Genomic DNA, 27,392 nt, shown 5'->3' on the forward strand with positions numbered 1-27,392 from the left:
CTTTTTTAAACTGCTATGGTAAAATAAAACACCCACGCAATTTTCCTGAGAGCCCTTTCTGCATCTTTCTACCTTATTATCTGTATAAAAAAAATTATTTGAAGTCGATATCTCTTCTGGTTCTTGAACTATGGACGACGAAAAAAAACGTCGCGAACGTACGTACACACGCACGCACATACATCTTTCTAAAAATCTTTCATTTTGACCTTGAAACGTCGAGAAATGTCAAAATTTTTAATTTGACAAATCGGACCCATAACTTCCTATGGGAAGTGAATATGTACTGATCGATCAGAACAAGGATTTTTTTGAGAAAAAAAGTGTAATTGCACATTTATTTTCCGGACGGCTGTTCATTTTCCTGAACAGCTGATACTTTTATGTTCAAAATTGAAACGAATCGTTCGACTGATTTGTGTTTCAATTTAAAAAAGTTCCAATTGCAGATTTCTGTCTGTAAAACTTCTTCGGTGGATTTCAATCAGGATTTTTTTCAATGACAGACATTTAAATTTAAATGATAGCGATCTGTCAAAAAATTTCCAATGTTCGTTTTTAATGATGAAAACCAATTAAAGCTATAACTGGATGGCGCCTTAAAAATCAAAGGTAGTCCTAGTCCTAGTACATTTTGATTGAATAGTTTGATCCAATAAGCACTTAGGTTTAAAGATGCATACATTTGTATCCCAATTTCCGGTACGGTTAGGTTAGGTTAGGTTATAGTGGCTGTCCAAGATGGAAACGAACACACTTAGGCCAGTTTAATGGCCCATTGTGATACCACATGAATCTTGAGGCTAGAGCTAGAGTCCCTTACGAAACGTGAGAGGCTGATTATACCGATATGATTTAGATCGTTTAGATCGTTAAAGAAGAACTCTCCTAGGTAATGCTTGCGTTTTCGAGCTAGAGCAGGGCATGTGCAGAGAAGATGAAGAACCGTTTCTTCCTCTTCGTCGTCCATACAGCTTCTGCAAAAGTCATTTGAGAATATGCCTAGTCTCGTGGCGTGCTTTCCTATTAGACAGTGTCCGGTTTTGACACCTATTATCGAGCTTATATGCGATCTGCTTAGAGAGAGCAAGCACCTTGAACGTTTTAAATCCAGTGTTGGCCAGATGTTTTTTGTGGCTTGACACGTGGTGATGTTGGTCCACCTGTTGCCTCCCCTCCTCGCAGCGTTTTGCATTAGCAACAGTTTACAAGTAGCGATTGGTATGCTACTTGTAAACTGTAAATTTCCGATACGAATTCTCTAAGGTTTCTATTTTATTTTCTTTTTTCTTTTTATTCAATCATAACCCAAAAGTAGTTGGAATATATTGCACCACTTTAATATGTAATAGAAATGTATAACTAAAGGGTGTTTTTTATACGTGTTAAGTTTTTTTTTTAAATCTGGCATTACTTTTTTGAAGTTGGTCTTTTTGACAGCTGTGACTTGATTTGTGCACAATTTGGTTTTCCATTTCATAATGAATAGAATATAAAAGTACTCCTGAGCAACATTTGCAAACCGTGCAAATTTAGTACATCATCTCGTGTGTCGTGCCTCTAGGATCGTACTGTTTAATACCGCTGGACATTTTGGTTTTGGTTATATGATGTCACTGAAGTCTGAGCGTAATATTTCTGACGTACGGTCCGAATTGCTGCAAAAAGTGTTTGGCTGGAAATTATTCAAGTTAGCCACGGATGGCACTAGCCCAAAATCATTTTGAAATGGTTTGCAATTCACCGTTATTACAAGCTCCCTCGTAGCAAAGCTCCGAACAAATTCATATCATAGGCGCGGAACGAAATGTGAAAAAGCATTGCCACACAGAAACCATTTATTCGGACTTTCGGAATCAGCTGGTAAACGTCAAAATGTGAAAATCAAAATTGAAATTTAATCTTGGATCTTGATGTTTGTGTATTTTTTAAAATGGATTCATTTGCAATCGCAATTTTTGCAATAAATGAAGAAAATTTGCAACGAAAACGCGGATTAAAAATACAAAGGAATATTTTAAGGGTTGCATTTAAACCATTTGACAATGATGACAAAATGTAAGTAAAATTTAAATCTATCTTCCTAAACTGTATACATATGGTCCATATCCAAATTCAGAAAAAACTATAGAGTTAACAAAGCAGCTTTTAAATACTTATTGGAGGAGCTGGATCAAGAACTGGACCCGTGTGTGTTCTCATTTTCAATCAAACTAAACTAAATGTACCTTCGTCCAGCTGCTGGCATCCTTTACAGGTGGGACAAGGCTGTTTAGTTCTTATTTTACTTTATCCCAAAAGGCAGCGACTTGCTCTTTTGTTGCTTTTTTGTACCCTTGAGAAATTTCAGGATTTTAGCTCGCAAGCGTAAACTTGTCTTGTACCATTAACAACAAACCTTAGTAACTCAGAGGCACACAGCTTGTCTACTAATATTCCCAAAACAATCCATTATCAGCAAACTATAAGCTCAGAGGTTTAGCTCACAAGCGTAAACTTGTCTTATTTTACCACAAAACCTAAGTAACTCAGAGGCAAACAGCTTGTCTACTAATATTCGCAAAACAATCCACAATCAACCAACTATAAGCTCAGAGGTTTAGCTCTCGATCATAAACTTGTCTTACACCATTTAGCCCAAGCACACATAATATAATAATTAACAAAAACCAAAAGTTCTTCAAACTTCAACCAATTACTTGGTAACAATTTAATAAAATTTAATAATGAAACATAAAACTTACATTATCACATAATGTTTCTAATTTTCTTTTGGAACTGGTCTAATAGTTTCTCTTGCAGCAAATATAACAATTTTGGAATTGATTTTCTTCAACTTGTACCTGTCATTCGGCAACACGCCTATGACCTCGTAAAGGCCTTTAAAGTGAACGTCTAGCTTAGACTTCCGTATTTGATTGCTTTTGTATAGAACGGTAGCACCTATTTCTAGTTTAGTTGGAGTACATCTTCATTTTTCCAGCATTTTCACGAATTCGTTTATCTGCCAACTCGCGTAAAGCATCAAAATTGTCATATCCAGTTTCAATGTTTAGGTCTGCAAACACTGATTCCAGTTAAAACTTTTAAAGGTGACAGTCCAGTTGTTTTGTTGATTGTTGTGTTAAGGGCCAGTTGAACTCGACTGACATAGCTTGTCCATTCCATGTGAAGTTCCAAATTAGTCCGTAAGAGATTTGCCACTGTATCAACGTATCTCTCAACTTGTCCGTTTGCTCTACTTATACCCGGTGCAATTGTGTGGTGTTCAATACCATATGATGTACAAAGATTTTGAAAATGTTCGCTTGTGAAGTTCGTTCCCTTGTCACTAATAATTTTAGCTGGAACTCCAAACAGCATTACAAAGTTGTTTAAATGTTGAATAGTTTCTTTTGCTTGTAAAGTCTTGCACGGAAACAAAATTACAAATTTTGTAAAGGCATCAACGAATATTAAAATGTAACGGTTATACAATCGATATGAATGGTGTGGAAAGGTATCGGTTTTTTTTTTCAATAGGATGCAGTTCACACTGTTTTTTTCCAGAGGGTCTTCTTGCTACCAGACAAATCAAGCATGATTCTACAAATTTTCGTACATTTCTTGACATCCTATAGGCATCCAGAAATGTTCTTTCATCTTGGCAAGCGTTTTTTCCCATCCAATATGACAATTATCTTCATGATAACGTCTCATTAATGATAAACGACAATTTTGTGGCACCAGTAATTTATTATTTCCCCCTTGAATTTTCCGGTACAATAATCCAATATTGATGACGTATTGTGAAGTAGTATCCAAGTCTCCCCCTTAATTTTTTCGATTATTTCAATGCAATCAACGTCGGAATACTGTTCTATATTAAGCCAATTTTCTGATAAACTGTTAAGTTGATAACAAGTCTTTTGTGGTGGATTGCGGCTTAAATAATCGGCATGCTGCATAGTCTTGCCCTTACGATATATAATGTTGAATTCAAAGTCTTGCAAATAGATCCACCATCTAGCAACTCGGGACAGGAGATCTTTTTTTTCTTTTGTTGCTTTCAATGCATTGCAGTCTGTTACAATAGTAAACCTGATTCCTAGCAAATAATTTCGGAAATTTTTGACAGCGTTTACTACAGCAAGCGTTTCCAACTCGTAACTGTGATATTTTTCTTCATGAAGTTTTGTACTTTGGCTATAGTAAGCTACTACATGCAGCTGTCCATTTATTCTTTGGAACAAGATAGCATAATAACCCAAAGCACTCGCATCAGTGTGTAATTCAGTAGGTTGATTTGGATCAAAAAACACTAACACTGGCCTGTTAGTCAATTGCCCCATTATATATTGCCGAGCTTCTTCACACTCACTTGTCCAGTTGAATTTAACATCATTTTTTGTTTATGCGGATATGCACCTAGTTTTAACAGCAAACTCTGGAACAAATTTCCGAAAATAGCTGGATAGTCCCATAAATTGTCGAACTTGTTTCACATTTGCAGGTGGAATTGATTTGACGAGAGCTTCTATTTTTGACTTTCCAGGCCTTATTCCTTCAACAGAAACCTCTCGGCCAAGATACTCGATTTCGGTTTTCAAACACTTGCACTTTTCAATGTTCAACGAAAATCCACTTTGAGTCAATGCTTTCAATACTAAATCCAGGTTTTTGATTCCTTCCTCAACAGTTGATAATGGTATTAAAACATCATCCATATAGACAAGAGCTGTTTTGTCCTTCAAGGTCCCCAGTGCTTTATTGATAGCTCGTTGAAAAACAGCCGTAGCATTGGCAAGTCCAAATGTACTTCTGTTACTGGAAATCCTTTCACAATGGATGCAGAATATTTGTTTAACAAACTTTCAACTTGAAAGTTTTGGTCGGGAGTGGCTTCACAGATCTTCTTTGTTAATACGTTAGATGATGAAATCAGATGGTCTTTTCGCTGCAAAGTTGATCCATGCATATCAACTCTAATTTCTAGTGATGAATCACTTAAAACATCTCGTCCAATTATTATTTCGTTCTTCAGATAAATTTCTTCAATTATATAGAAGGTTATTTCAGTGTTCAGTTTTTCAAATTCAACCAGCAGAGTCACTTTTTCTGTCAAAAGGATTGGATGCTTGGAAATACCTTGAATGCTTAGAAAGTGTGCAACCCTCTTCAGTGACATTTGATTTGCAATATCCCCTCTTAGTAATGAGCAATCAGAGCCAGTATCCAATAAGCAATGGTATAATCTTCCGTTAATGAACACATCTGTGGTATTGTCAGCCATCAAAACATCATTGCACAAATTAACTTTTCTTTGATCAACATTTTGTTTAGACCAGCAAGTTCTTTCCTCATGTCCAGCTTTATTGCAATATGAGCATATTTTAACATTCTCAAGTCTTTAATGCTTAAAACGATTTCCTGAACTCAATCGGGGGCAATTTGAGATGTCCAACTTTTCCACACTTGAAGCACTTTTTTCTGTCTCTAAGCGAGGCCTCTTGTTCTGAAACCCAAAGTTGTCTTTATCACTAGGTTTGGTCTTGAATAATCTTTTATTGTTTCCATCGTTCAATACAGATGCATCTTGTTGTCTTCGAGGTGGCTCACTAATAGATGATAAATGATCTATTAAACATTGAATCGAGGTTGGCATGACAAACATCAAAGAATTTTTTAATCCCAAATTTGTAATGCAACCAATAATTATTTTGACAATTTTATCTTCTGGAACTTCAAATGGTAACCGGTTTATCTGTGATACTTTTTCCATCACAAAATCAGAATAAGATCCAAATTCTTTGCTTTCGGAATTAGCAACTTTTCTGAGTTGAGCCACAATGTCCGTCCCACTTGAAAATGCGTGAATAATAGATGATCGTAAGTCAGACCAAGAGTAATGCTGATATCCATATTTGTCGAACCAAGCTTTTGATTGCCCCATAAAAGAAGAACGTACACGAGGTAGAACATCAAAATCCTTCAAATTGTCACGCTCAATTCTTGTGTCAATGTCAGAACACCATTTGATAATGTCCACTCGTGAATGATCGGGATCAAAAATGGGAAATCCAATGATGCCATCTTCTTTCCGTTCCTTAAGTTGAACAGTCTTCAAAAACTTCGACAGTGCATCAGCTGTGATGAGCATTGTGTTATTTTTTTCTTGACAAACGTCCTCCAAGATTTCTTCTTCTTCATTGTCCAAATTCTTTTTATTTTCCATCACTTATAAAATATTTTGTTTTGTTTTTTTTTTTTCTTTAAAATTTCTTTTTATTCCTTCCTTTAGGGTTATCCCACTTCTGATAATAGGTTCCTAGCAATTGATTCTGTGCCAACTTCTGGCTTACTCCTTTCACAGTCCAATTTTTAATGAACTCCAGGAGCACAGATTCATTTATTTATATTAATTCTGAACGACATTTCATACAAATTTTATTCAATGTTCGTACGATCATTTTGAAAGTAATCATATAAAGTTGTTTAGAACAAAGTACCTTTCAACTATAACATATATATATATATTTTCACAATAATTTTGTATTTGAACTTACATTTTTGTCAATTTGTATTCATTCAAACTGTTGTGTCTAGTTTTGAATTGCTAATACAAAAAATCTGTTCGTAGAAAAAACTGCCAAACTTCCTATTTATTCGGGGCTAGTGATACCACTTTTCACGAACTCCGAATTTCGTAGCAAATTTTTTTTGTCGACCGACGGGAGCAATGATACTTTTATTCGGGGTTCGTACTACGAATCTATAACGACGCGACGGGGCCTGTGATAAGGCTGATTATCTTTACAATAAATGCAAATTTTTTGACAGTAATCAATAGAAAAATGTTGTATAAATATGAATACATGTAACGTTACAAAGAGCTTACATAAATTCTTATGCACTTCAAAACTATTGTATAGCGTATTCTATTTATATAAGACTGAGAATACTTTAACTTAGTTAATTTAAATAACTTTTTTGGAAGAATCCGGAAACCAAACAATAACACAACTCCGTTTAAAAATAAAATAAAACATAAATTAACGAAGAATTGTAGATTGTGTAATACATTTCAGTTCAATTTTTTTATTGTGGAAATTTTGATTTCTTAAGTACAAAATTTTTTTGTTTTATTTTTATATTTTCTTTCTTATATAACAAATTTGTATCCTACTTCGTTATGAAACAGAATTTTATCTAACTTAAATACATTCTAGTTTTTATTCTTTTGTTTAAACTAAATTACATTATGTGCTAAAATTTTAATTTGTGTCTAACATTTATCACGCAACTTAGTCGTTGAAGTTTTTAGTTTTCGCTGTATAGCGTCCTAATAGTGTATAGATCTTTCGTTTTCTTTCGTCAAGTTGATGACGCATCGCAGGACTGTAGGGATCAAAGGATAATACACGCTTTTTTCTTCGAAAAATTCCTTCTTTTCTTATTAGGGCGCATGACATTAGGGACTAGAATTAAATAATATAAGACAAAATCAAATTAGTACATATTTCACATGTCGAATGTACATACCTCTTCAATAGGAAATTCTAGGAAGTTGAGGATTTCTCTTAGTTTCTTTTCAGAATTTGAAACTAAATCATCATAGTATACAATAAGCAAGTCCCCGGTGAAAAATCTTGCCCATCCAAGATTCATGTTTTCCCATCCGTTTAGTTTATTTGTCACAAACTGCTGCCAGTCTGAAATAGATTAAAAATTAACAATTACAAATATAATCAATAAAAAAGATTAAATACATTTTCAATTCATCGGTCTAAGAGTAAAACAGATTTATTTAAAGTAGAAGCCTTTGCATCCAAATCATTTTTGGACACATCCGTAATATTATATTTCATGGAATGATGATCTTATCTGTCAAATGAATAACAAGGCCACATGTAGCAGTAAAATTGGAGTAGACCATATTCAGTTCGAAAATATGTTGTTTTCTTATTTTGACATTTGAGAATATCAATCTTCTTTAAGTCAATGGTCGCATTCACAAAGCTACTGGCTACGTAGTTAAGGGATTCTGATTGGCAAAATCTAACTACAAAAGTAGTTGACATTTTCCCTTGGACGTAGTACACACTGTTTTTGACGTTTCACAATCAGCTGCTCGGTAAGGACACAAGAAATCAAAATGAAATTAATCTTCTGGTATTTAAATACAAATATATATCAATCTATTTGGTTTAATTGAATTTAAAAAGAAAAAAACTATTTAAAGTACTGAAAGCACAAATGTTTCTTATGTAATATATTTGTATTTGTCATTAATATGACAGTTCCGGATTGCCTAGCTTTGTAGTGCAATTTTGCATTCACGAAACTACACTGCATCACACAATTGCACGTACAGCAATTGAAAATAAAAAAAATACAAGACACTCATTTCGAACGAAAAATTAAAAGAATGGTAAAGGCTGATCCCAAGTTAAGTGTTCCTAAAATAGCTGCTGACATTCAAGCAAATGATGGAATATCGCTTAACCATTAAACTGTTCGGAACTTTCTGTATTCAAAGGGATATATGTAATGGTCGTACGGTACAAAAAAAAACTATATTTCAAAGCAAACGTTTCAAAACGCTTGAACTCTGCGAATGCATACGTTTCAAAACCAGATGATTTTTGGAAGAATGTGTTATTCCTTGACGAGAACAAGTTTAATGTCCTTGGGTCGGACAGTCGCAGATTTTTGTGGAGGAAACCAAACACAGCATTAGATGTGAAGAATTTGCAATCAACGGTGGAACATGGAGGCGAAAATGTTATGGTGTGGGGAGCTATGGGGTCCAATGGTGTAGAAAATTTAGTTTTTATAAAAACAGCAATGGATAAAAACCAATATTTACAAATTCTAAAAGAAGCCAGTGCTTTAAAAATTGGTCTTAAAGACGACTTTTTATTTGTGCAAGACAACGATCCATTCATCAAGGATAGTAAAGGAGTGGCTTCTCTATAATGTTAAATCGCAATTGCCTCATCATCCCCAATCCCGTGACCTTAATCCCATTGAGCATCTTCGGGATTGTTCCGGAAGAAAGGTCCGAGAATCGAAAATAAGTAATAAACCAGCTAAGAGCCGTTATATTGGAAGAATGGAACAAAATTTTGCCGGAAGCCACTTCAAAACTAGTTCTCTCTATTAAGAATCGCCTTCAGGATGTTATAAAAGCGAAAGGTTATCACACTCGCTACTAAATCTTACATATATACATAATTAATTTTTTATCACTGTACGTGCAATTTTTTGACCTTTGATTTCCTACGTTGCCTGATTTGTTGCATTTTTTTTCTTCATAAAGTTTGTATACGAAAATTGAAGATCTCACGATTATCTGCACCAAAGCTTAAATCGCTGAAAAGATAAAATATGAATCACATATTCTTGAAGTTCTTAATCAAAACCTAATAGACACTCACTTTTCTGGTAGTTCTCTTACCGAAACTTGCAACAGTTTTATACGTTCAAGTTCAAATACAACATATCCACAAAGTCTGATCACAAAGGATAAGCTACAATGGGCTCTCAACAGCTTCAAACCATTTAAAGCTGCAGGACCAGATGGTATAATACCAGTCGAATTACAAAAGGCTTCTGATATAATTGTACCAATCCTGTCTTTACCTGGTCCATGTTCCCTTGGCATGGAGAGAAGTTAAAGTTGTTTTTATACCTAAAGCAAGTAAATGGTCCCAAGTCAATCCTAAAGATCTACGACCTATAAGTCTATCATCATTCCTTCTTAAGACCCTGGAAAGATTGATTGATATCCATTTAAGGCCACATATCGATACAAGACTTCTGTCTTCGTCTCAACATGCCTACTGTAAAGGTAAATCGGTGGAAACAGCGTTACACACTTTAGTACGCACTATGGAATATTCCCTCCATCATAAAGAGTTCACTATGGTTGCTTTCCTTGACATCGAAGGTGCCTTTAACAACGTGGACATATCTGCAATCACATCTGCACTGACATCTCTAAATGTAGAGAGTTCGCTTCGGGAGTTAATTCATTTTATTAAATTAATTAAAACTCTTCTAGCAGACGCTAAAGTTAATTCATTTAATGCTTACTAGCAGAATAATTAACTCAAAACTGGGCAACTCTTCTAGCAGACGATTCGTTAGTAGAGGGACACCGCAAGGTGGTGTTCTATCCCCTCTCCTCTGGAACCTAGTGGTGAATGAAATCCTAACTAGTCTGGATGCGGAGGGTTTCAGAGTGATAGCCTATGCGGAAGACGTTGCTTTAGCAGTTTCAGGAAAGCATCTTAATATCCTAAAAGAACTCTTAAGAAAAGCCTAAGACAGACTAATACTTTGGGCTGATCGGTGTGGTCTGGGTGTTAACCCACACAAAACCAATCTGGTCTTATTTTCGAGGAGATACAAAATTCCATTTGTCAACTCTCCTTATATTAAAGAAATCCAATTAAAATTCTCAGACGAGGCTAAATACCTAGGTCTTGTCTTAGACAAAAAACTAAATTGGAAACGCAACGTACAGGAAAGAGTCAAAAAAGCTACTGTAGCTCTCTTTTCTTGCAAAAAAGCTATTGGTAATAAATGGGGTTTACAGCCCAGAATCACGCATTGACTATACACATCGGTAATCAGACCGATTTTACCGTACGGTGTGGCAGTATGGTGGACTGCTTTAGAGAAAGGTATAAACAGGGATAACTTAAATAAAGTCGAACGTTCAGCCTGCCTATGTATAAGCGGATTGCTTCGCACGACCCCGTCTGCGGCACTGGACACCTTGCTCTACCTTACACCTCTTGACATATTTAGTAAACAAATAGCTGCAAGCTCTGCTATCCGCCTCAATGCTTCGTCGCAGTGGACTAACAACAACATTGGCCACTCCGTAATTCTAAGGTACTTAGAATCAATTCCAAAGCACACAGACTACACCATCCCCCAACTACAATTCGATAGGAATTTCCAGATTTCTATACCTACCAGATCTTTTTGGGAGGATAGGACATTCTTAGAGGATGAGTCAATCCACTTTTACACAGATGGCTCAAAGACCAAGGAAGGGGTTGGTGGTGGTATGTACTCTGAACGACTGAAATTAAGTCTCTCATTCCGCCTTCCCAATTATTGTAGCGTGTTCCAGGGCGAACTTTTGGCGATTAAAGAAGTCTTGTCTTGTCAAAGAAAACGTGATATCAACATCTGATATCCGTATTCTCTCTGACAGCCAGGCCGCTATCAAATCTCTGGACTCTGTCTCTACAAACTCTATAACAGTCCATAACTGTCGATGATCTCTAATGGAGATGGCGCAACAGTTTAATATTTACCTTTCACACAAGGCAGATGAACTGCCAGGAACGTTACAGTACAGCCCATCCTACCACGTTTGGCAAGTACTGGCATACCAATCGCTACTTGTGAACCGTTGCTAATGCAAGACGCTGTGAGGAAGGCAGGCACCAGGTGGACCAACATCACCACGTGTCAAGCCACAAAAAACATCTGGCCAACACTGGATATAAAACGTTCAAGGTGCTTGCTCTCTCTAAGCAGATCGCATATAAGCTCGATAATAGGTGTCATAACCGGACACTGTCTAATAGGAAAGCACGCCACGAGACTAGGCGTATTCTCAAATGACTTTTGCAGAAGCTGTATGGACGAGGAAGAGGAATAAACGGTTCTTCATCTTCTCTGCACATGCCCTGCTCTAGCTCGAAAACAAAAGAATTACCTAGGAGAATTCTTCTTTAACAATCTAAACGATCTAAATCATATCGGTATAATCAGCCTCTCACGTTTCGTAAGGGACTCAAGCTGGTTCCATTGAGCTTAGGAGGAAGCCTCAAGATTCATGTGGTATCACAATGGGCCATTAAACTGGCCTAAGTGTGTCCGTTTCCATTTTGAACAGCCACTATAACCTAACCTAACCTAGGCAAAACCTATAATCTATATGTTTAGATTATTTGAGTTCATAGCATAGTCGGAAAATACTTGCACAATGATGCTACCACCATTAAAGAATTCACAAATTTAAATTTTCACTGAGAAATTCAAGAATTTCCGATAAATCTCTATCACTGAATCATAATCACATTCCGGTCGGCATGAATCACTTTGTCAAACCAAAAAGAAAAAGCCTGAAAATTCTATATTTCGACTTTAAAATGCAACGTTTAATCTACTCAACAACAGAAGTGATCTTACAAGGAAAACGACAACATCTCTAAAGGAGTCCTATAAGACGAGCTATTATTGATCAATGATAAGTGCCCTCTAAGTAAACACTACCAATCCGATATCACTTGAAAGTTACACAAAAGTTTCCACTTACATCTTCCCTTTGTGCGCTTATAGCGATCTGGAGAAGCAAATCCAACATGTCCGCCACTCTGTCTATTGAATTCGGCTAATATCGCTTTATCCGGATCCCGGACCAAAAGTATTGCCTTCGAAAATACATTCCAAGCGTTTTGGCCCCATTCGTGTGTCTTTACAACTAAAACTGATTTATTGCACACATTTTCAGCCGGAAATCCACTTTTCAAAAGACCATAATCCTTATAAATACTTCCGGTGTAAATGCCTGTAATATAACGAATTTGTTGTTAGTTATAAACAAATAAAATAATTAATTTTTATTTTTATACCAGTAGATTGTTGAAGCAAATATCGAAGCCAAGTGTTGCCACTTCCTGGAAACGATGCCAGTGCCGTTAAACCACTAACAGTACTATTCGAATGAGAATTATTGGAGGTTTCCATTTTTGAACTTTCCGTTACTAAGCTATTATTGTTATTGTTGTTATTATTATGTTTGCTTGGATTTTTATCGGTTTTAAGTTTTTCATGATTTGTTATCCTTGTACGGAATGTGGAATGAGTTTTTTTGTCCTTCTCTTCGGGAGCGGCAGCGGCCGGTTGACTATGTAAAAATGTTAATTCCTTGCACCAGTGAATTGTTTGTTTTCGATGTAGTCCAATGAATTGCGTTCGATAATTTGCTATCTACAAAAAATATATACAGGACAATTATTTTATTTTGGGACATAAGTATACTTAAACCAAATAATGGTTAAGGGTCATAGTTTATAAAGGAATAGTTGAAAACACAATACAAATATCCCCTATGTAGGTAAAAAGGCGCATCTGGAAATTAACACAATATCCACCCCTATAACTACATAGGGTAGTATTATGGGTACAATGTTCATACGAAATAACAATTTTCCCAAAAATTAATGACACATATTTATAAAAACAGAAATCAATACAAAAATAGGAAAACTACTGTTTATTAAAGCGTGTGACTAATATCGAAGTTGGATAACCCTATTGCCATAATTATTTCTTTTATTGCGCATTGGGAGTTATTTTTTAATTCGTGCAGTTTTCAATTGGAAAAGTTTGATATTTATCACTTTCCGAAAGATATGTTTGTGAATGTATACCGGTTCGTGATACCTTTTTCATTTCCATAGCTCGAGATATCAATATGGTAGTTATACATATAACTACACTGTTATTATTTTCACAATCCTTTTAGTTAGAGAAATTAATCTGATTGAAAGGTGATACCACTTATTGAATAAAATCAAATTATTAAATTGAGAGAAGAGCAATGACAGTAATTGGAAATATGTCTGATATTATATTTTCAGCTGATCTCCTTATGTACATCTTATTGTGAAATATCATCAATGTAGAAATCGAAGCTCACAAAGTTTGTACCCAATTTCGGAGAGAAATGAAAAATTCTTTACTAAAAATGAAGAAATAATGAAACGTTTATTTACACGTATTAAAACCGTTTCCCAAGGAAATCTTCCTTAATGTGCTTCTGTCAAAAAAATGTAAAATTTAAAAAAAAAAATCAATAGAATATGAAACAAAGGGTAAGTTCATCAATGTAAAAATGCAGCAGTAATGCAAGATTTGAATGTAAATACACTGCATTACTGTAGTCGGTAACTCTGTTCAAAAAAACAGTCTGACAGCTGAAATGTGATCAAAACTGCAGTCATTTTATTTCTGTTGCCGTTCTGCAGGAAAACGTCAATAACTGTATATTTATTAAATTTTTGGCAAAAAATGAATAAAAATAAAAATGAATGAATTTGTTCCATTCAAAATATTTAAAATAAGTACCAATAAAATATTTTTATTTGACATTTTGAAAGAATTTCGTTAAGACACTAAAAAACTAAAACCCGCGTAAGTCAAAGAAAAAACTTAATTATTTCTGTCATACTTTTTTATAGGCGCCTAATTTGATGACATTTATGAACTGGTTTTTGATATTGTATATCTGCCGCATTCTTGCAGTAGTTTTTCTGTTCATAAATGCATTGCATGAATTTTGTCGGCATGGCTTGAGCAACTAGTTGTATTTTTGAACTCAGTCAAATTTCAAGTTTATGACATTTGAAAACGAACTAGAAGTGGGATAGCTCATATTTTTAGGATTTTTTAAAAAATTTCTCCCGTCGTTATTGCGAAAATCAACTATCGATTGATATTGATAGAATGTATCAATTGAAATAGAAATCAGTATTGCTAAATTGAATTAATAAGATATTATTTTGTTTATTTAAGTAACCAATCTACGAATTTGCATTCAACAGATTTCAAATTAAGTACATGTATAATACAATTCAGTTTATAAAATACATAATATTACATATTATATATAAAATTAAAAATTGGAAAAAAATATTTAATTAATTAAATTGAACAATCTACTTTTAAATAAGTTTCTGGACATTGATATATCCAAACTAGAATAAAACATATTAAATAAATTACAACAGCCGGAAATCGGTTCACGTTGTCCATACAGCGTATGATGGGAATCAATTGACAAAAGCGGTTAAGCAAACTCTCACAATCAAGAGTTGAAGTCAAAATATCACGAATAAACATGACACTATACATTTTTCTTCTCGACTCAAGAGTTTGTATTACAAGTAATAGACATTTCGAATTATAAGAATGATGGAAACCTTCTATATTGTTTTCAAAAATATTTCGGAGAGCAAATCTGGGAAATTTTTTTTGAACATTTTCAATTCTCTTTTTATTAAAATCAGTTGTAGAGCTCCAAACAACACAGTTATATTCAAGAACAGGACGCACAATACTGCAGTATAAAGATTTAATGGTGTAAGGGTCCTTAAATTCCAATGAGTTTCTTTTGATGAATCCAAGTAAAGAATATGCTTTGGATACAATATAATTAATATGTAAGTTAAATTTCAATTTAAAATCAAATATAAAGCCCAAGTCTTTGAACTTTTCAACAACTTGTAGCGGAAAATTATTTTATGAAGTTTGGAATAATATTTAACAAAGTTCTATTGTAGGCCATACAAGCACACCTGTCAACATTTAACAACAGATCATTTGACTTGCACCAATAAACAAATGAATTTAGATCATTTTGAAGCAGAAAACAATCATTTAAATTATAGAAATTCCAAAAAAGAACTTTATGTCATCCGCATACATAAGGCAATGAGAATTTTTAAGAACATTTGGAAGATCATTAATAAAAAGTAAGAATTATAAAGGACCCATATGACTACCTCCTGAAACACCAGAAGTTACTTTAATCTCTTTTGAGAAAAAGTCCCCGATCATTACATATTGTTTTCGACCAAGTAAATATGAAGAAAGCCATTGAGGTAGCGGTTCATGGAAGCCATATGCTTGAAGTTTTTTTAAGAGTATGTTTAAATTAACCCTACTAAAAGTCTGTATAAATCACATGAAACTGTTTTCGATTGTCTAGAGTATTAATGACAAAATTTGTGAATTCTACTAGATTAGAATTAGTAGACCTACCTTTCCAAAAACCGTGTTGATATTTACTTACATTTTGCTTTATGATAGATTTAAATTTACCTTGAACAAGGCTATCTAAAAGCTTTGGAACAACAGGTAGCTTAGTTATTAGCCTATAGTTCGTTACTAAGTTTTTTGATCCAGATTTAAAAATCGGATCAATGATAGAGACTTTCCACTTATTCAGGAAAATACCATTGGAAATAGATTCATTGAATAGATGTACTAGCGGAACAGCAAGAGAACTTGCACAATGACGAAAAACAATAGGGTTTAAGTTTATGCAAAGCATCTTCAATCTCAGTTAAGTCAAATGATATGCTAGAACAATCAAAAATAGATGGCAAGGCATTAATGTATTGATAGTTTATTGTTGAAAATGTAGAAGAGTTCTCGTATAAATACTTTCAAAAACTGTCCAAAAAAATCTACAATCATTTTCGGATCACTAGTTTTATTATTACCAAAAAACATAGTTGTTGGAAATCCAGTAGTACTTCGTTTAGTATTTATAAATTTCCAAAAAGATGTTGGAGATTGCTTTAGATTGCTTTCAACAGAATGAATATAATTACAATAAAGAAATTTTGAAAGAAAAACAAACTCTTTCCTGAGACGAGAAAAAACTGCATAAGAATCATCGGAAGGTTTTTCTTTATATTTTTTAAACGCTGCATTTTTCAAATTTAATATTCCTTTATTATACCAAACCGGATGAGAGCTATCTTTTCTGCTAAACATAGGTATACAATCATTTAAAACATTGTTAAAAAAGAATTTAAAACATTGGAACATTTCATGTATATTTTTATCCATCATCAAGGTTAAATTATGGAAACTAAATTTATAAACCATTTTGGAACTATTAAATTTGCTAAAATTATCATAATTGTAGTTTTTAAGACAAATATCAATAAATTATGGTGAACAGAATTCGAAAACAAAGGGCAATTCTCCATGACAGAAGATTGTAAATCTTCAGAAATAAATACTAAATCTAAAAATCTTCCAAGCGAATTAGTAACATTATTTATTTGCATAAGATTATTCGAAAGCAATGAATCAATTAATAAAACTTCAATATCCGATGGAAGAGAAAATCGATCAAGGCAATTGTTATTTTGTAATGACCAAATTATATCACCGCAATTAAAATCACCAATTACACAAAATTTATAATTCATATATTCTGCCATGGAGGTAACCATATCAATATTTGACAAATGTTTTTCGTATATAAATAAAGAGCTTTTAGGTGGAACATAACTCAAGAATATCAGGAAACCAAAGCCAACAGCATCCACACGAACACAAAGTTGATCAATATGTAAATTATCAGCAACAACAACATCAATGTTAACAGCAATAGCTCCAAGAATGCGCTTCGCAGCAATCAAAATTGTAACTGTGAATATGTTTGTTTTATTTTCCTAGAGGAAGAAGAAAGTTTAAAGAAAATTGTCTCGAAAATAAATACACTTGAAAACAAAAGTGGGTTCAACTGAACTCTTAATTGACGAAGATGAGGACTTAAATTATTCTGTTTCTTTTTTTGGTAAAAATGGCTAGAATACTAAATTGCCTGAAATTCTCTCCTATTAACTGGACCAATATGCACAGCTAATTTTTATTGTTTTCTGCAATTGATTCTCATCGACTGAAAGAAAAATTGACAACTTACCAGAAAACTGGTCGAAACTTTTGTTCACAATAACGATTTTTTGATAATCATAAACAATTTAATTACAATGGAAATTCAACTGAAAGTCATTCATTAAATGACAGTCATAATGTCATTTAATTTTAATTGATTGAAATATTTCGGTTTTGTGTTGTAGTGTTAGTCAGATTGACAGACAAAGAAATACAAAACAGGAATCAAATTAAATTTGTATCTCTTTTGCTTTTTTTTGAGCTTTATGCGATGCAGAATGCTTGAGAAATCAGATCATAAAAATTATATTCATATAGTTTTGACTATAAGAGATTTTAGAATTTTGTTTGGCCAGTTTATATTTCTAAGATCATCATAAACAGATTATTCACTATGGGTCAACACACAGTTATTGGTAACTGACAGTGACATTACATGACATTCACATTACATGACATTAATTGATTTGAAAATATCATTTTTTGTTGATAGTTAATCACCGCAATATGGGTGTCATTCAAATTGACAAACCAGATTTTTTTAGCCAGTTTATATTTTTTAATTTTCTGAGAATTTTTTCTTGTGACATATAGGAACTATGTACATATATGGCAAGTATTGCATTCTTAAAAAATGTCTAAGACGACATAACGATGGTAGATAAGTCGAAACAAATGAGTCTCCCAATTTCAAGCGTTATTTTTTGGTCAAAAATCAGAAAATCCAATTTTCTCAAAAACTAACCGATATGTTTTAATAAACTTTCTCCAATTTTGTTTTAAAACTTGGCTTCTTTCAATGACGAGTCCTTTCCAAAGAACCGTTATCTTATTTTCTCAAGACAAAAATCTCAAATTTTAATTTTTGATTTTTTAAAAAATATAAATTTTTTTCCAAAATTCGATTACTTAAAAACAGTTCAATATTTGACAACACAAATTTAATGTTAAACGTTTATTAATAAGCAAAAAGCAAACTTAATTTAATTTTTAAATATATTATGTAAGTTGTGTTTGTAAACTAGTCTTTTTGGATAAAGGAGCAAGTTCGAGCTATCCAGCCCTGCACTATATTTCAGACGGGCTGACAGAACAGGAGAATGAAATATAAAAATAATTCACTATTCATTCTCAACTATAACAATCAAAATATCTTTGTATTTCCTTTCTTTCTTTTTGAATGGTGCGATAGAGAATTCTTTAGAAAATGAATCATAAACATTCTTTTCTCAGATTTCTGACAGCAAAATTGAGAAATTTTGTTTTTATTTTTGATGGTGTATGCACACCAGAGAAACGTTTAAAAACTGTTCTGAAATGTTATCCATTTGTTTAAAAAAAAAAACATTTCAGAAATGTTTCTGATTTCTTTTTTTTTTGCTGTGGACGCTTTGAGCAACATTTTTGAAATTTTTTTCCATTTGTGTATCAACTGTTGCTCCCAACAACTTTTCATATTTAAGGTGCAATGTTTTTGCAAAATTCTTTTTAACTTCTATTTTTTATAATTTTTTGTTTACGAATACATACAAAAAACATTATTTAAACAATAAACAAAGGTAATATTTAAAAAAAAACTTCATTATCTCAACATTTCATCACACAAAATTAAGTTTACACTTTGTATTTATGGCTTTTTAAATCAGGTTTTCAAAAAATGTACTGCTATATTTACTTGTTTTTCAAATTATATTTTTAACCAATATTCAATAATCAAATTTTAATATTCACTTCCTCATTTTTTGTATAAATGGTAGAGAAAAGAAAAGAAATAAGACAATTAATTTTAAAACTACATTTAAACAATAATTCTTTGTGAAATCGGCGAAATCGTCGGTCAAACACATTCAACGGTTCAAAAAAAAATACTTAACAAATATCGGTATAAAGGTAAGACCCTAAACAAGCCTCGAAGAGGACGAAAAAAAATAAGGTTTAGGAATTGTGGAAAAGCATATCCCCGTCTTTTACTACAAAATTGTTGAATCAATGCCGCGGCGACTGTAGTTTAGTTTAGTTTAGTTTAGTTTATTTCATCAATCAGATTACAATCTTATAGACTAGATACTAATACAAAATATAATATAATTGTTGGTGGAAATATACTAATATAAATAAATAAGTATTACATTTTTATTTATAATTTAAAATTAATAAATACAACTTAATGATTAAAAAAAAAATATTTAGTCTTAACATTTTTGAGAATGCTACAGTTTAAACATTATTTAAAACATATTTTTTTAATGATTCTCTCGAAACATCAAGATTAAAATCAATCCTATTGCAAATTAAATTCACTTCTTTTGTGCAACGCGTAATGGGTTCATTTCTGCCATAATTTGTACGATGAAACTGCTCATACAAATGAAACCGGTAGCGTGTAGTTCTAGAGGGTGCATTTACACAGTTGATATGAAATGTTACAATGTCTCTTATAAACATTACTGAAAAATAAGTCCTACGATCATAAAGAGATTGCATAACAAATAATAAGCATCGCGTATAATAAGAAGTCCTTACAATCCTCCAGTTAAGCTTATAAAATGCGTACCTTGTAAAATGTTTCTAAACTTTTTCAATCCTGTCTATTGAATTATTGTAATAAGGGTTCCAAATATTGCTACAGTATTCAAGAACTGACCTTACTAGTGAATTGTACAAAGATTTTAAGGTATATGAATCTGATAATTCCTTGGTGTTTCTTTTTAGTGCGGTAAGAAGGAAAGTATCTAAGATTACTCCTAGATCCTTCTTTCTTGTTACACGCTCTAAACTTACATGGTTGATAGTATAATCAAACACTATGGGATTAGAACTTCGGAAACACGACAAGACTTGACATTTAAAGGCATTTAACAGTAGGTGATTTAGCTTGCACCAATTATCGAGCCAGATCTTCCAAAAGAAGAACACAGTCGGCTTGACAAGAAATCTCACGATAAAGTTTGAGATCATCGGCGAAAAGAAGGCAGTTTGAATTATGAAAAATATCAGGTATATCATTTACAAATAACAAGAATAATAATGGACCCAAATGGCTTCCTTGTGGAACACCAGATGGGACCAAGATATATTTAGAGAGGGAGCTATCAACTTTTACTATTTGAATTCTACCAGCTAAATATGATTCGAGCCACTTTAGTAGGGAAGAGTGAATACCTAGAGAAGTTAGTTTGTTTATTAAGATTTTATGGTTAACCCTGTCAAATGCCTTTGCAAAATCTCTAAAAATAACATCTGTTTGCAACCCTTTTTCCATATTTGTAATAATGTTATTACTTATTTAGGCTAAGTTTGTTGCGGTTGATTTCCATGCTACAAACCCATGTTGAGAAACCGAAATATGGTTATGAAATAACACAGTTAACCTGTTGCAAACTAACTTTTCAAATACTTTTGGAATGCAAGAAATTTTACAAATGGGTCTGTAATTAGTTACATCCTGCTTCGAGCCCGATTTGAAAATTGGCGATAAGAATGAATACTTCCAGCAATCCAAGAATTGCCCTTTGGCTATTGAAAGATTAAAAATCCACGAAAGTGGTTGAGCTATTGCAATACCTCACATTTTTAACAAAATAGCAACGATCCCATAAGGCACTTTTATTAGCTTTTATTTATTTTATTTTATTTAGATAAAACCTCTTTTTCTTCAAAAGGACTACAAACTAAAGAACCTATATTGACCAATCTACTCATATAAGGTATTTTCTGGATAATGGGAGTATCTTAAGAGTAAACCGATTAAAAATAGTCCGTGAATAAATTACAAATTGTAGGTATATCACTAATAATTGTATTTTGATACCTCATACAACTAGGTAATCCGCTCGATTTACGCCTTGAGTTTATAAAATTCCAAAAACGATTGGCATTTAGTTTGATGTCACATTCAATAGAAAAAATGTAATTTCGATATAAGAATTTATTGAGAATATCAAATTCTCGTTGAAGATTTAGATAGTTTGCGCGAAGCTCAGAATACTAGAGTACACACTACATAATTCAGATGAACAAAAAATCTCATTCCAAGAAAAAGATAAAAGATAATCAACCATACCGTCATAATTAGCTTTTCGAAAATCATATGAAATATTTTGATCGTTAGTTACTTTCTTTATATATTCATAGAAATGAATATTTCCATCAATAGCTATGTACAATGTACATATATGATAAATTGAATTTGCAATAACTGGGAAATTACACTTATCGATACAAAAATAAAAATCATTATCAACAAAAATCAAATCAAGAATTCGATTAAGACAATTAAACTGCGAATTGATTTGGATTAAATTATATTGATTGTACATTCTATTTCAGTTGAAACATTAAAGGGAATTAAACACTTGACTTCGGATTCAAACGTCTTTTCAACATTACTAAGGTTAAAATCTCCTGTAAATAATACATGTTGTGAAAATTTAAGATTTTCTAAAACTGATTTTGAGTTATTTAAATGAATATTATAATAATCTAAATTACTTTTTGGAGGAATGCAGCTTACAAAAACAAATAATTCAGATTAAGCTGTGATTATGTGTAAAGGTGGCCCTACAAAATATTAAAATTTTAATTTGACCTCTCATTTACATTTTTGTATGCTTTGAATTCCAAAAGTACGCTTAATTTTGTTCTTTAATTGTTTTTGTTGTTTTTCCTCTTGTTTATTTAACATAAAATATTAAATAAAAGAAAATTGAAAACAAAATTCCAAAAACATAACATTTTAATAATTTTAAACAGCAAAACAGATTTGTTTTGCTGGTGTACACTCAATTTTGACAGTAACTGTATATTTTTTATTTTTGTCTGCCTCATGTATTTGTATTTTTGAAAATTTTAAGGCAAAGGATCAGCGGTTTTAATTTAATTTAAAAGTTTACGTGAAGTGATCTCACTAAAGATTTTTTTTAATTTTATACACTTTATAAGGTCAAAAACAACAATTAAATTACAATTTTTACAACCAAAATAAACACGTCTTTTACTAATTAGCCTTCTATTACAATATCTACTACATTCTCTGTCAAAAAGACAGCATTGAATTGACATTTGTAAAATTTGAAAACATAAACAAAACAAAAATATTTGATTAAAATTAAATTTCGAAATGAATTCGAACGATTCAATAACAGAAGGTATAAATATCTTGGAAAGTATGGCCGGAGCAAGAAGGCAAAAAGTATATAAAGACAAAATTAAACCATATTCAAAATATGACGATACAAAGTTTTATCGGCGCTACAGGTAAATGTTTTTTTTCAGCATAAACTTAAAAACATAACAAAATTATATATTAAAACAAATATTATTCTACTTACTTTTTTATAAAATATTTCCACGAACAATAAACAGACAACAATCTCAACTCTAGTGACCTGAAAAGTATTTGTTGCGTGTGCTGTCAAAGTGACAGTGCAAACCATGAAGTTTAATTTAACTGTCCGTTTATAGTTAAGTTTCCCAACAATAAAGTTAACTGGGCGTTAGCCCTTAACCTAACTATTAAAATATTTGTTGGTATGGCAAAATATTTAAAACCCAGTTAAATATTTAAGTGAGCATTAATTTTGATTATTGGTAAGGCCCTTAAGGTAAAGTGAGCTTCATCATTGCAAAAAGGTTAGTTACCTTTGAAAATCAATACATCCAATAGCTACAGTTAGCCAGATACAAGACCAGACTCAACAATGTACCTACTAATCAAATCCTTGAATTATAATCTGTCTATAAAAAAGGGGGTCGTTTTTTCAATCATTTTAAAGTTGACGATGATAATTGACTGAACACAGTCGAATGTATCTGAAGTTGAATTCAATTATTATAAACATGCACACATATACACAACACATAAACCTTCCACTATAAAGTAACTATACACATAAACAAAGTTGTCCAAGGAAGAATAGGTTTTTAATCAAAATCAAACATTATATTTATATTAGCTATAGATAGTAGATGTATATTTGTGTTCTTACCTCTCCGAAACGTCCGATCCTTACTCGCTTTGGGTGGGGTCCTGGTACATTCGATATTGAAAGGAACAGGATACCAGCTATGTACATAACGATGGTGCATGCAACTCCAACTAGTCGCCATCCATACAATGCCATTCCGCATTATTCTTGCAGTCTTTAATGTACGTCTATGGAACTGTTCTTATACCAAATAGTTAATAAGTTCTGAAAAACAAAGACACTGAACTTACATTGATATGCTTCATTTCAATTGAATTGTAAATTAGTCTACGAGTATGATGATATTATCGACCAAACTAAGTTGTAAATGTGTGATAGAAAATAGATATAGCCTTAACAACAACTTTTTGGTATTTTTGTTTCCTATTATAATGAGTTTTGAATTGAAAATTGTTCCTTCTTCCTTGAATGATTTTGAACATTTAATTTATGTAGTTAGTTGGGTTATTGCATGCAACGGATCTCATGCAATGAAATTACATTTTTTAAGGATTTTTTTCAAACAATTTTGAATTTCAATTTCTTTGAAATTATTTTTCTTTTAACATCAGAGTGATATTGTGACGATTTAATGTTGACTTAATTTTGTTTTCATTAAAATCTTTCAAATTAATTGTTTGTTGATAAAAGTAGAATATAAGATTAATATGGGTAAGGATGAATGCGTCCGATATTATAAATTGATTTTTAGTTAGTAAATTTGTACTCTGACTTCGGAAAATTTTTGTTTTAAATTCCAACTAGTAAACACTAATAAACATCGATATCTTGGAGCGATTAAATAGAAATTCAAGCAAGATATAATACCCTGAAGCACTTCTATGAATTCTTCTATGCTATCGGCAAAATTGAATATGAATTTAACGCATGGCCTATGAAAAACCAAGGACTCGAGGCCAAAGTAAGGACGCCTTATTCACAGGGCCGCATTTATTGGCAAACGGGTCGGAATCCCCGGGGCCTCCACAAACGTAGACAAAATAGAGACTTCAGACAATTTTTGTTTAAAATTGCAACTAGTAAACACTAGTAAACATCTTTACCTTTGATATGTATTTTTTTTGCTCTTTTACCTTTACTACTGTCTTCAGTACATTCTACATACATGATTATTCAATTATACTAATCTTAAATAACAGAAATCATTGATCTATATTTGTTCGCTCCAATCAGGCAATCATTGAAACATCTAAATCTCAAATGGCCCTGATACGAAGCACTTCCAATTCACTACTCATCTTGAGGGAGTATCCCAATCGCTTAGTGGCTGTGTGGGGTGGTACTTGCACGCAACAACCTCGGAGGTTGGATATTCGATTCCGTGTCTCGAAAATTCAGTGGGAAAGGCAGCTGCTAAATCTTGTCCATCGGCTGTTGAATCCTTTTTTTTCGTGCAGAATTTGTACACGATTTTTCACAGCCAGTACAGAGTGGCACCGAATTCTGATTGAGAAATTATCGGAGAAGAAAAGCGGACAGTTTTTAGTCTTGAAAAAACTCAGCGACACTCGTTGGTCTTGTTGAGCTGAAGCTACGAAAGCCTTAGTCAACGGCTATTCGGTAATCGAAGAAGCTCTAACCATCATATCTTCCAATAAAGAGCAAAAAGACATTGTGAAGACTGAAAGCAACGCACCTTCTACAGAAGATGAGTGGTCTCGAAACCGCTTTGTTTACAACATTTTGGAACGATATCTTCAAGCGATTCAACGCTACAAAGAAGATGTTGCAAAACCCGAAAATTATTCTTGAATTGGCAATGGCACTAGAATCATTGAAATCATTCGTGGCATCCAAACGGAATTATTTTGATAAATACGAGGAAGCAGCCAAAAAAATATTCCATACTGATGAATATACAGTCACGCACCCGCACTAGAGCGAGAAATATGAGGTTGAATCCGCTCTATTACGGAAAAGCATAAGATGCAAATCTATCACTCAAGCAAAAATACAAAGTATCCGCCTTCATTTATAGACCACCTATCCGTTTCTCTTACTGAAAGATTGCCTATGCCTATGAAGTTGTGCGTCAGAGATTTGGATTCCTGAATCACATCGAGAAGATGGATGCTGAAAATTTGCACGCTGCAGCAGATTCATTTGTGAAAGTGTATCCGAATGAGTTAGAGCCTAGTCTTGGTAATGAGTTGGTTCAATTTGTGTCTTTGATTGACTCATATAAAAAGGAAAAGGAGTATGGAACAGATCAATCGCCGGAACTATTTTACTACCAAATTCTCGAAAATCAAAATTTCAGAGCTACTTTCCAAAATCTCAAAATTGCATTGAGAATGTATTTGGTTTTGATGGTAACAAATTGCACTGGAGAGCGCTCATTTTCAAAAATGAAAATTATAAAAAAAGGCCTTGAACCACGATGGGACAAAACCGTCTATCAAAGCTTTTTATTCTGAGCATTGAAAGCGATTTACACCGAGAACTGGATTTCAACTAAATCATCAATGATTTCTGTTATTTAAGATTAGTATAATTGAATAATCATGTATGTAGAATGTACTGAAGACAGTAGGTAAAGGTAAAAGAGCAAAAAAATACATATCAAAGGTAAAGATGTTTACTAGTGTTTACTAGTTGCAATTTGAAACAAAAATTGTCTGAAGTCTCTATTTTGTCTACGTTTGTGGAAGCCCCGGGGATTCCGACCCGTTTGCCAATAAATCCGGCCCTGTGAATAAGGCGTCCTTACTTTGGCCTCGAGTCCTTGGTTTTTCATAGGCCATGCGTTAAATTCATATTCAATTTTGCCGATAGCATAGAAGAATTCATAGAAGTGCTTCAGGGTATTATATCTTGCTTGAATTTCTATTTAATCGCTCCAAGATATCGATGTTTATTAGTGTTTACTAGTTGGAATTTAAAACAAAAATTTTCCGGTAGCGCAACAGTCTATGAAGAACCAGATCCTAGTAACATACCATTCTTGTGTGCGGGTAATGTTGTCAGAGATGGAAGAGACATACAGTTTATATGACGAATCCGAACGGCTAATTTGAGAAAGCACTTTTTCATGACAAGATTAACTCTTCTAGAATTTGTCAATTCCTCGCAAGAGGAAGTACCCGTGAAAAATGTTAGGTGGCACATGCAGGGATTGAACCCAAGACCCCTTCCAAGACAGTCCAACGCATTAACCATCACGCTACGGGTACTGCATTTATTGAAATAGTTAATTTTGAAAATAATTTTGGGCGATTGGGCCTGCGCTCCCTTATTGCCCGAGTCCTCTGGACCTCTAAATGCGGCCCTGTTTGTTCTTTTTCCCGTTCGAGCATTTCTCAACTGTCAACTGTTCAATCAAAATACTAGTAGACAATAAAGTGCACAAACATACTTCTGTATCCAAAGACTCTGTTTACTAATAAAATTTATGTTTAAAAATTCTAAAATTTACCAATAAAATAAATTTGTCTTCAAAAATGTGAATACCATTTGAATAATCAAAACTAAGGCATTTCTTATTTTTTTTTCGAAAATCATTATAGTGAGTTTTTTTAAGTAAAACATACAATTTTTTAATTTTAATTTAAAAATATTTTTAGTATGCAGTTTCTTAAAAAATTATTAATGTACTTTTTACACTTAAATATATTATTGACAACAGCTTAAACCCGCAAGTTTTGCAGAACCATTTTCAGCAACTTTTAAACCCAACATCAAACAAGATATCCAAATACCACTACGCCCACCTAACTTTCAAGAGCCTATTTAAGATTCACCTATCACTATGCAAGAGGTTTCTTCTATCGTCAATGGACTCAAGGATGGCAAAGCAGCTGGATCGGATAGGATACCTGTAGAATTTTACAAGTACGGATCGAAAATCTCATTCAGACGCTAACCGGCCTAATGAAGAGCGTCATGGAAAATGGTGTAATACCTGAACAGTTTGAGGAA

The 27,392-nt window shown here is 32.9% G+C and overlaps 1 protein-coding gene across 3 annotated transcripts in view; it reads right to left on the reverse strand.

The window, feature by feature from the left end:
• Positions 1-7,031: 7,031 nt before the first annotated feature.
• LOC129945446 (WSCD family member GA21586) overlaps positions 7,032-27,392 on the reverse strand; it is a 56,816-nt gene continuing 36,455 nt past the window's right edge. For 2 of the 3 annotated variants that reach the window (XM_056055205.1, XM_056055202.1), the window contains exons 2-6: positions 23,475-23,678; positions 12,642-12,999; positions 12,326-12,577; positions 7,522-7,691; positions 7,032-7,457 (exon numbers count right to left, since the gene is read on the reverse strand). In XM_056055205.1, the coding sequence (XP_055911180.1) occupies positions 7,284-7,457; positions 7,522-7,691; positions 12,326-12,577; positions 12,642-12,999; positions 23,475-23,609 (1,089 nt within the window). In that variant the 5' untranslated portion in view covers positions 23,610-23,678 and the 3' untranslated portion in view covers positions 7,032-7,283. Of the gene's footprint in view, positions 7,458-7,521; positions 7,692-12,325; positions 12,578-12,641; positions 13,000-23,474; positions 23,695-27,392 lie in introns of all 3 variants that reach the window. The other variant, XM_056055204.1, reaches the window with a different exon arrangement.

The sequence above is a fragment of the Eupeodes corollae genome, chromosome 2, assembly GCF_945859685.1.
Source record: "Eupeodes corollae chromosome 2, idEupCoro1.1, whole genome shotgun sequence".
Classification (NCBI taxonomy): Eukaryota; Metazoa; Arthropoda; class Insecta; order Diptera; family Syrphidae; genus Eupeodes; species Eupeodes corollae.